The sequence below is a fragment of the Microcebus murinus genome, chromosome 1 (assembly GCF_040939455.1).
Source record: "Microcebus murinus isolate Inina chromosome 1, M.murinus_Inina_mat1.0, whole genome shotgun sequence".
NCBI classification, from domain to species: domain Eukaryota; kingdom Metazoa; phylum Chordata; class Mammalia; order Primates; family Cheirogaleidae; genus Microcebus; species Microcebus murinus.
The window spans coordinates 57,042,965-57,054,270 of NC_134104.1; the positions used below are offsets into that span (position 1 = coordinate 57,042,965).

General features: G+C 36.3%; 1 protein-coding gene and 1 non-coding gene across 2 annotated transcripts in view; one reads left to right on the plus strand and one right to left on the minus strand.

The window, feature by feature from the left end:
* ATP6V1A (ATPase H+ transporting V1 subunit A) overlaps window positions 1-6,844 on the plus strand; it is a 53,797-nt gene extending 46,953 nt beyond the window's left edge. The window contains exons 14-15 of the mRNA XM_012787537.3: window positions 1,521-1,692; window positions 4,478-6,844. Of these exons, the coding sequence (XP_012642991.2) occupies window positions 1,521-1,692; window positions 4,478-4,570 (265 nt within the window). The 3' untranslated portion in view covers window positions 4,571-6,844. The remainder of the gene's footprint in view (window positions 1-1,520; window positions 1,693-4,477) is intronic.
* LOC142874910 (U6 spliceosomal RNA) lies at window positions 73-179 on the minus strand. Its single transcript, XR_012922490.1, has one exon. It is a non-coding gene; the product is annotated as a U6 spliceosomal RNA (small nuclear RNA).
* Window positions 6,845-11,306: the final 4,462 nt, after the last annotated feature.

Here is an 11,306-nt window from a genome sequence, read left to right on the forward strand (position 1 = left end):
TTTTATCTTTTAGAGGCAGTGAAAAGCAATGGCCAACGATGCAAGGACGACTGTTAGACATGTATTCAGGATAAAAATATGGAATGCTTCACGAATTTGCGTGTCATCCTTGCGCATGGGCCATGCAAATCTTCTCTGTATCGTTCCAATTTTAGTATATGTGCTGCCGAAGCGAGCACATGATTTTTTTTTTTATTTGAGGATTTTTCTATTGTTTTGGTGAAGGAGCTCCCTACACATTAAAAACATTTTTTTTTTTGGTCCCTTCATACAGGCTTATATACTCTGACTGTATGTTGGTATACTTTGTATATTCATAGCAGACATTTAATGACCTAATGTTTCCTTGTCTTGATTTGCTCTATTTGTCCAATTATGGCAGTATTTTCACTCATGTAATCATCTATAATTAGATTGATTAATTTATGGCTTGGTGTGCAGAATTTGGGGATCATTGCCTCCCTCAGAAACTTTCTTCACATCTCTTTACTGCCCATAGTCTTTTACTCTTTCCCTAAATAATTATGTTCTGCTTTCCTTCCTCATTTTCCTAGAGTCCTATTTCTCTTTCTTTCTACAAAAGACCCTCTTATAGCCCTGCCCAGTGCTTGCTTTTTTTTCAATATTGTCTGTGCTACTACCAAGGCTTGTTTAAAGTTCCCTTTTCTTTTAGACTTTAAGAATTTGAGCTTTTTTTTTTATCCCAGGCTATCTTTTCTCCCTCAAATATTGTTTGGTCCCATATAAGACTGAAGAGGGAATTGAGCAAGTAGGATTACCAGAATGTAAGGCAAGCAGAAAATACACCACATCAGTAAACCTCAGAAATCTGCTACACTCACACAAAGATATCTCAACAAGGGACAGTCCTGTGGAAATGGTTTAATAGGAGTATTACGAAGTTGTGTATGCAAATGTGTTTAAATGTGTCAGGAAGTTGGTGAGACCCTGTGTGCTCGAAGTTGAATATTTGTTCATGTGTCTTTGTAATTAAAAGGTATGGGTAAATGGAAATGAACGCATTAAGGGATAAGAACTACTATTAACTTTAGGGACTTGCAGTTTCTTGTTTTCGTATTATTCATTAAACCCTAACCCCGTATCACAAGGGAGTCTTTACAATTCAGTTATTTTACCGTTTGGGTTACTTATTTAACTGGATTATACAAAAACAAACCCTTGGAGAGTCATTAGCTTATAGCAATACTATTTCATTGTTTTCCTGTTTAGTGACTTTAACAGAAAAATAAATATCACCCTTAAAATAAATAAAGGAATATATATCTGCATATGGCTATGCCATCTCCTGAGACTGGTCTGTCCAAAAACTCTGGTTAAGTAGTTATTGGTATTTTCCACTATTCTTTTTTTATTCCTTATCATCCAGTAAATAAAAGCAGTCTGCATATTTAAATAAAGAAACTAATGCTCTGGTAGTTTATAGATAAACTAGGTTTTATAAAGTATGAAACTACTGTGGCATTTGTTTTTGTTAATTTTTTGACCTTCATTTATCCTAGGTTCTGCCCATTCTATAAAACAGTAGGGATGCTGTCCAACATGATTGCATTTTATGATATGGCCCGTAGAGCTGTGGAAACCACTGCCCAGAGTGATAATAAAATCACATGGTCCATTATCCGTGAGCACATGGGAGAGATCCTGTATAGACTTTCCTCCATGAAATTCAAGGTATATTTTATTTCTACTGTAACTTTTTTTAGTAGGAAATGTTTCTTTTTAATTTTTCTAACTCTTTGAGTCCCAAACCTGGTGTGTGAAACTTGCATTTATCTTTTCCACACATGTTTAGTTTGTGTAAAACTGATACAGTCCTCAAAGTTATGTTCCAGTAGGAGTTCTGATGATAAAAATTATAGTATGTCATGTCTAACATAAATGCTGATGTGTTTTTCCTTTTGTCTTAGCTGCCAGGCAATTTAGAACTTAATTCATAGCTAAGTAGCAATTACCTTACTTCAAGTACCTGTTAATGTCTAGCCCCCATGTTCTTCTGAAATGATGTCTATTCTGTTTACTTCTTTTAAATGTCATGTATTACACATCATTTTTAACTTTTAAGTGGCCTCTTGTTCTTTTGGAAGTACACAAGATAAAAATATAAAATGAAATTATTAGTAGAAACTCAAATGTATAAGATTGTTTTTAAAATATTTGATTAGTTGAATTTTATTTAATTATCATAAGTTATAACATCCAGGCATATTTACTAATCACTTATTGAGAATGATTGTCTGGGCTGGGTGCGGTGGCTCACGCCTGTAATCCTAGCACTCTGGGAGGCCTAGGCGAGCGGATTGCTCAAGGTCAGGAGTTCGAAACCAGCCTGAGCAAGAGTGAGACCCTGTCTCTACTATAAATAGAAAGAAATTAATTGGCCAACTAATATATAGAGAGAAAAAATTAGCCAAGCATGGTGGCACACGCCTGTAGTTCCAGCTACTTGGGAGGCTGAGGCAGCAGGATTGCTTGAGCCCAGGAGTTTGAGGTTGCTGTGAGCTAGGCTGACCCCACGGCACTCACTCTAGCCTAGGCAACAAAGTAAGACTCTGTCTCAAAAAAAGAAAGAGAATGATCGTCTGAGTGTATACACAATATAAGATTTTAAAAATGTGTACATATAATGTGTGTTCATTTATACTATAGATTGAAAGTAAACCTGTGCAAATAAATAGTCACTGTATCAAGAATTTTAAAACATTCACACCCTTTGGGTCCTATCATTCCACTTTGAGGTATATAGAACAAGAAAATAATCAGATTTTTGATATGGATATATGTAAAAGGTTGTTAAACTTCTTAAATATCATGCAAGAATAAACAGAGCCAATAGTACATTATGGAATGTCCATAAGATAGAATATTATGAAGGCATTAAATCTTTTTGTAAAAAATATCCAAAGACATGGAGAGATGCTTAAGGTATATAGAGTGAAAAAAATCCGATTATAAAAATTTCATATGTAATTTGATCCACATATTGTCTTTGAAAATTATATATTCATAGGAAGAGGATGAAAAGGAAATATAGTAGAGATAGTTTCTTATAGTATGATTAAAGTTATATTTTTTCTATTTTTATATTCATTATATCAAATTAACATTTTTTTTCAAGTTAACATTTTAAGGTATTTTTTTATGTGTCTTTAAATATTCTTCTGTAGCCTTATATTGTGGCTGAAGAGTATTATTTTCCTGTTCTCAGGCATTTAGGAAATTTCCAGTTGGTGTGGACAATATGTGGTTGTTTTATAAGATCCTGGGCTATAAGGACAATAGACACCTTCCAGCTTCTGTTTACTGCTTGTTTGCTAACCGCAAGGCATTATGAGTATATTATGAGATGCAAAGAAAAAGACAAAGAGAGCAAAAACCTGAGTCTCTCAGCTAGGATCCGGAACAGGTTAGGGCCTATCAGGGGCAGGCTGAAGTGAAAATCACTGTGGGGGTGGATGCATGACCAGTATATAAACAACTAAATTATAAAAAGAGACTAACACACAAAGGAGAGTCCTTGCCTGCGAGAGTGGCCACTGCGTTGGTGCTCTGGGGCTTGGACCCTGGCTAGCCAAAAAATAAACCTCCTCTTGTGTGATTGCATCCTCAATGTCTCTGCTTTTCTGTCCGGTGGGGCTGTGGAAGGTCGGTCCCTAACAGTTTGAATACTTGATTTTGTGCATTTTCCTTATTATTTCCTAAATTTACTTTTCCATCCCAGTGTGATACTTATCAGATCTCAAATAGTAAATTCTGTTTTGATTAAATTAATTCCTAATTATCATGTGTATGTAGTCATATATTAATACATCTAATGTGTGGCGTTGCATAATTTCCCAATATTGTGCATGTTGTTGAGGATAAAGACATTGGTCATTGCATGTAGTTAGCAGGCAAAATACAAAATTTAAATTGTTTTCTCTCTGGTTGGTTGGATTATGACTCTATTTACACATTTATACCCTTAAGAAAAAATGGAAAATGAGGATAGTTTTGGCTCCTGTTTGTGGTTTACCAGTATACCTCACTTAACCTACTACTCAAAATACATTAAATACAAGTAACTTACCATACATTGTGAAAATTATTTTCCAAAGGTAAATTGAAGCAGGGTGCGGTGGCTCACGCCTGTAATCCTAGCACTCTGGGAGGCTGAGGCGGTCGGATTGCTCGAGGTCAGGAGTTCGAAACCAGCCTGAGCAAGAGCAAGACCCCGTCTCTACTATAAATAGAAAGAAATTAATTGGCCAACTAATATATATAGAAAATTAGCCGGGCATAGTGGCGCATGCCTGTAGTCCCAGCTACTCGGGAGGCTGAGGCAGAAGGATTGCTTGAGGCAGGAGTTTGAGGTTGCTGTGAGCTAGTCTGACGCCACGGCACTCACTCTAGCCTGGTCAACAAGCGAGACTGTTTCAAAAAAAGAAAGGTAAATTGAATTTGTCATGTCTTTTTTCAGGATCCAGTGAAAGATGGTGAGGGAAAGATCAAGAGCGACTATGCACAGCTTCTTGAAGATATGCAGAATGCATTCCGTAGCCTTGAAGATTAGAACTGTGACTTATTTCCTCCTTTGCCTCAGCAAGCTCATATGTGTATATTTTCCTAAATTCCTCATCTCAGACTCTTTGCTTCTCTATTGTGCAGCTTTGAGACTAGTGCCTATGTGTATTATCATTTGTTTCCCTGTTTATTTGGTAGGTCTTATATAAAACAAACATTCCTTTGTTTTGGCGTTGTGAAGGGCCTCCCTGATCCTTTGTCCAAAGTGGTGAATGTAGTAAATATGATATATAATGGCTATACTACTGTAAACTTGTATGTAGGGTGATGACACTCCTTGTCCTAAGTTTGCCCTTTCCCGATCTCCATTAAATTGTAAACAGGACTACTGCATGTACTCTCTTTGCAGTGGATTTGGAATGGAAGGCCAGATTTTTATACCTTTTGACAGGTACTGTTTGACTCAGTATCTATGAGATAAGGTCATTTGCAGCTTAGCATTTTGCAAAGTAATTGCTTTGCAGGAAATAATTACTTTTTAAAAACTTAAATGATTAATGTTCCAATTATGCATTGCTTCCCCCAATATAAATCAGGAATATTTATGGGAAACTGTTGGGAACTATACTGTATTAAAATAGGCATTTGTGGGTTTCAGCACAATATGTGAATCAGTATGCTCTAAAAAAGTGAAAAAAGAGCCAGGCGGTCAAACTTAGGTCAACATTGTCTTGTTAAAGCATATTTTATTTCACTAGGAAAAATTTAGTATCAAGGACTATTATACACTGCATTACTAGGAAATTCTTTTTGAAATATATTTAAAGCAATCACTGAAAATTTGATCCACATCATACTCTCTTTTCTTCAAACATCTTAGAAGCCCAAACTTCTAAGAATCATGTGGCAGTGTGATGGGCAGTCATATGCCAGAGAGAAGATATTTAGTAGTGGTTAAAGGTTGTTTGCACCTTTAAGGACCAGCTGGGCTGTAGAGATTCTTGGGGCCAGAGTGGCATTATGTTTTTACAAAATAATAACATCTGTTACATGTTTGCATGTTTATTTGCTTGTTGAATTTTTGAACAGCCAGTTTACCAATGGTAGAAAATATTACTTCTTTCATGTGTTTTTTGATTCACTGGTTCAAAAGGTTTCTCAGAATATCTATGGCTGCAGCAGCATAACAGTTTCCATTCTGTTTAATAGGAATGAAATTCTTGTATCTGCTGATAACAGAATCTGAGTCATATGGAAAAGATCATTTTATCCTGTCTTTTAAGTATATGTTTAAAAATAATCTCTGTGTTTGTATAAGACGACACACTGTAGAATAGCTCTGAGAGCAAGTTTCCTATTAACTCTTTCTGACCAATAGTGCTGGCACCATTGTTCCTCTTTGGGAAGAGGAAAGGGGATGTGAACATGTTTAACAATCTCAAATACCCAAATGTAATAGCATAAATAAAATGTTTATTTTATGCCCTGGCATGTTGTTATTTAAATTTTGAAGTAGTGCATTTCTTTTGGTCTGTTAAGGAAAGATACAATCAGTAGAGAATTCAGGTATAGTTTTGTTTAAATTCTTGCAGATTGCATGTTTTTACAGTGACCTGTTACCAAGGAAAGGTATTCTTCCATACTAGTTTTTTTAGCCTTTCAGAATATTGACAGATAAAAATTATGCAGTGATTTGTTGAGATGTGGACTTAATGGTGCTGCTTAATCGGTTTGCTTCCAATGTGGCCTCCTACTCAGTGGCCCTAAGACTAGTGGAAATTAAACGATTTCAAAAGCTTTCTATTCTTACCTTAAACCTAACAGCAAACTCAGATTGTGATAGTAATGAATGATATGATGAAGAAAGTTTGACCAAATTTGTTTTTGGTGTTTTGAATTTGAGTCATTCTTACTCATTTTGAGAATGTTGATGTATGAGTGTGAAGATGCTAGAACTATGCTCAGATACTCATTGTAAGTTTCCCTTCACGTATATGTTGTAGAATTTCAAATTGGTCACTGATCGTATTTCTTTAGGAAGAATGTGTTAAAATTACAACGATCTTTTAAAAAGATGATGCAGTTCTATATTTATTGTGCTGTGCCTGGTCCTAAGTGGAGCCAGTTAAACAAGTTTCATATGTATATTTCCAGTGTTAAATCTCACACTTGTACCCTTTGGAACTTTCCTTCCATCCTGAAGAGTGAATTGAAGAGGCCATATATATTGCCTCCTTATTCTTGAGATTTCACTATCTTTATGTTAAAAGTTGTGTATAATTGTTAAAAATCTGTGAAAGAATAAAATGTGGATTTAAATTAACATTTTTTTTCTTTTTTTTGTGTGGCAAGATCTGCTAAAAAAAAATGTACCTTATATTTTGACATACTGTTTCAACATGACTTTTTAAATTTTTTCCCCCTTTCTTTATAGATTGTTACTTAAGATTTTGAAATTGAATTGCAGCCCTCACTATAGCCTGTAAAAAGTCCTATAAACATCACACAATGATTTGGAAATACACTACAGAGAATCTCATTTAATTCTGAATATTACTTGAAATTGAGAAAGTAAATGTTTCTAAAAATTCACTTCTGAATTAAAGGAGATCAGTGATACTCATTTCAATTTTTGACAAGTAAACTAAAGCCTTGTTTTTTGATTTATGATTTTGCAAGCCGACTGACTTAAGGTGTAGCAATATGCATTGTAGCAATCCAATATGTTATCAAGGACATATTTTATTTCCTTGAATGTTGTATTTTTAACAATTTCCAAAGGAGTGAAAAAGCAGTGTGGATTAAACAACTCTTTATAATATTGAGTGAGCCAACTTTCTCAAGTGGGTTGTGATAAAATGCTACTGATGTTGTTCTAAGAGGTTAGTTTGAATTCCCCCCCAGAAGTTGACTCTGAGACAAGTATTTGAGTTTAATTAGTTTATTTGGGAGATGACACCAGGAGACACCAGCAAAGAAGTAGAGAATTGAGACAGAATGGAAGGAAGCCAATAAAGGTGTTCATTATCAAGCAAATTAACACTTTGGACCTGGCGTCCTCAAACTGCTGCCCGCAAAGGACATTTATCCGGCCCTCCGGGTGTTTTTGCCGCCACTGCCTGTCCTGCTTGGCAGCCAACTCATCCTGGGCCCACAGTGCGCATGTGTGGAATGTGGGCCGCACTCTCCAACAGCCCTCCAACGGTCTGAGGGACAGTGAACTGGCCCCATGCTTAAAACGTTTGAGGACCCCTGCCTATGGAGCACAGTCCTGCTGGAGAGTTCTGAGAGCAAGTGTAGAACACACATCTCAGTTATCCCAGCTAGGGTGCAGAAAACTAGGGTACTGCCATCAGTCATTGATTGACAGCCAGCTACTGTCAATCTTCCAGACGAGAGTTAATGCCCAGCACATGCATACAGATAGATCAGGCACAGGTGGCCACAGGAAACCCTCTGCCAAAATATTTAGGTGTTGGCAATTGGGAGGCTGGGTTGGTATGTGCTAAAATGGTAGTCGTGGCTGAGGAGATAAAAGTGGGTCACTATTAGCAACAACTTCAGGCTTCTTACAAACCCAGGGGAAAAAAAGTTATTCAATCAGTAACCAAAAAGCCATTCTGCAAATTTAAGGAAACACCACGTGAAAGGATCAGGGACTCTCTTAGGAGAAAAGATGTTTCTTAAACATCTTTTTATAAGTAAACAAACTCCTGCAAGTAAAGCAGCTTCTTAAATTTTGATCATTTATTCCAGCCCTCTCATACAGAAGAGGAGATTGAAGTCCAGAAAGGTTAGCTGTTTGATTTGCTCAGTGTCACACAGCTACTTAGTAGCAAAATTCTGACCTCCTGATTTCCAGTATCTTTGTTTACACTCAATCATACTGTGTATCTTTTCCTAATATGTGTACTTTTCACTCAGAACCCATAAGTTGGGTGGGATGAATGTGAGATAAAGTAACCAGAGGATAAGTAGGGAGAAATTACTGGCTAGTCAAGTTGGGCAGTATGTGTAGTATGATGGTTCACTCATTTAAAGAAGGAAAATGTGATTAAGAAATTGTTAGAGTTTGAGCCAGAGTTTAGGAGGATGAGTTTAGAAATAGATAGGAACCATTGTTATCAAAATTATACAGAGGTCTTTTAAAAAGGGAAGAACAAGAATATAAACAATAATAAATATTTTACAAAGGACTTGTATCCAGAATAAAAAAAAAATTCCTAAAATTAAAAAAAAAACAGATCCTAGTAGATAAATCCATAAAAGAATTAACAGGCATCCCACAAAATGGCCAGTTATATAAAAAAGGTGCTCAGCTTCAAGTCATCAGGGAAATGCAAATTAATACAATATTATACCTTTTCATACCTACCAAACTGGCTAAAATGGAAAGGATAGAGAATGCCAAGCACTGATGAGGATGTGGAATAACCAGAGCTGTCATATATTTTTGTGAGTAGTGTACATTTGTACAACCACTTTGGAGAACTATTCTGATAGAATCTACAAAGTTGAATAAAGAAGTCAAACAAAAAAAATATGTGCTGTATGATTCTATTTATATAAAATTCAGAAACCAAATTTATCTATGGTGTTTGAAGTCCGGATAGCAGTTACACATAGTAGGAAAGGAATGTTAATAACAGGAAGGTAGCCTAAGGGGGGTATCTGGGGTGTTGATGATGTTCTGGTTCTTGATGTGGGTCTTGCTAACGTATGTGTGTTCACTTTGTAAAAATTCATACACATGATTTAAGCACTTTTCTGCATGTATGTCATACTTTAATAATAAGTTTACCAAAAAAAAAAAAAACTAATTATCATTAAGAGACATCTGTTTTAAAGTAGTTTTACACTAAGAAATATATAGTAGTGGGCCAGTCGCGGTGGCTCACACCTATAATCCTAGCACTCTGGGAGGCCGAGGCAGGAGGATTGCTCAAGGTCAGGAGTTGGAAACCAGCTCTGAGCAAGAGCGAGACCCCGTCTCTACTAAAAATAGAAAGAAATTAATTGGCCAACTAAAAATATATTAAAAAAACATTAGCCGGCATGGTGGTGCATGTCTGTAGTCCCAGCTACTCGGGAGGCTGAGGCAGAAGGATTGCTTGAACCCAGGAGTTTGAGGTTGCTGTGAGCTAGGCTGACGCCACGGCACTCTAACCTGGGCAATAGTTAGACACTGTCCCTAAATAAATAAATAAATAGTGGTGGCTTAAAAATACTTACAGGTTTTACCTAATAAAAAAATAATCTTGTTTTTGTTTGATTTTTAAACTTGCACTTTTCTAGAAATGGCAGTAGATTTTAATTTTTCAATTCAGGAGCTTTCAATTCTCTTCACAATTCGTGGCTTGCTTTGTCAGCTGACCAGGATTTGGGGTATATTCTGTTCCTGGAACCAAGTGAAGCTAACCAGACTGTAGTCATAGAAGGCATAAACTGTTGTCTCCTCACAGTGCTCGGGACATAATACAAATCTGTATTCAGGTGTCCATGAATACATATCACAGCCCATAAGCCCAGCAATGGATGACTGTTTAAAGCAGGCTTAATGTTTTAAACAATTACACATCTTCATTAGGCGTTTTGCAAACTTGTCTGAATATAAGAAACATGGGATTGTGTTAATACAGATTCCCAGGCCCTGTCCCAACCCAGAATGAATTGGGATCGCTAGTCTAGGGATAGGGTAGGGGAATCAATTTAACAAACATCCCAGCAATTCTTACCTGGGGGCAAGTTTTGGGGAACAACTATCTTTATACAGTGCTTAGCTATGCAAGGTAACACAGGAGACTTAAATTTAAGTAAATCTTCTCCCAAATGTTAACAAACTTTATCTTAATTTCAGCATTATAAGATTTTGTGGAACCATTTATCCTTTAAGATGTCCCTTGGTACTGGCATTCAGCAGTGCTCTACTGGTTCACGGGTATTCTGACTCACACTCAAAATAATCTGACACTCAGAGTTTTTCCTAAATGATGAAATTGAAGCATTATACCTGTTGATTTTAAACAGGATTCTATTACAACAGTTTCAGGTATTTACTGAATGAATGAACAGTTTCTTTTCTGCCAATTTCTCTCTATGCAGGAGATTTTAAAAAGGAACTAAAATTCTGCAACATTTTTCAATTTTGTCATACACAGGCTTAGTTTGTGAATATAATTATAACAGTATAATTTAATTCCATTTTTTCAAAAACAGCATTTGTCCTGGGATTCAATTTTTTTTAATCAAGATAATTTTTTTAGTGTGATTTTTAACCATCATCTCAATAGCTCCTTTATTGTTATGACTACCCAATAGCTAGCACATTTAGCCTCTACTTGATGACTTAGAATTGCACCAAGAGTTTTGGGACACCTTGTATAAAAGCCCCAAATTGCCTTCATAGCATAAAATCATATTCATGGCCTTTATTTTTAAATTGTAGGCTTTATTTAAAAGTCCTTATAAAGCTCTTTTGATAGTTGCTAAAAAATGATTTATGACAGTACTTCCCTAAGCATGGTATTAATGCAGGTTGGATTCTTTAGGAGCAGACGCTGAGATGGCGATCAGGGTACAAATTGTTAATTAGGAATAATTTAGAAAGGAAGGGGGCAAAAGCATTGTGGGGCAGAGAAGAAGTCAAGTGCAAAGCAGGCCTGACTTATACTTGGCCACTCCTGGGCAGAAGCTCTAAAGTAAATATCTCCAGAGATATTTCAGCCTGAAATGGCCAGGCCCATATACCCTGGCCTCTCCTCGTTCCCAGATACAGGCTGCCTGTG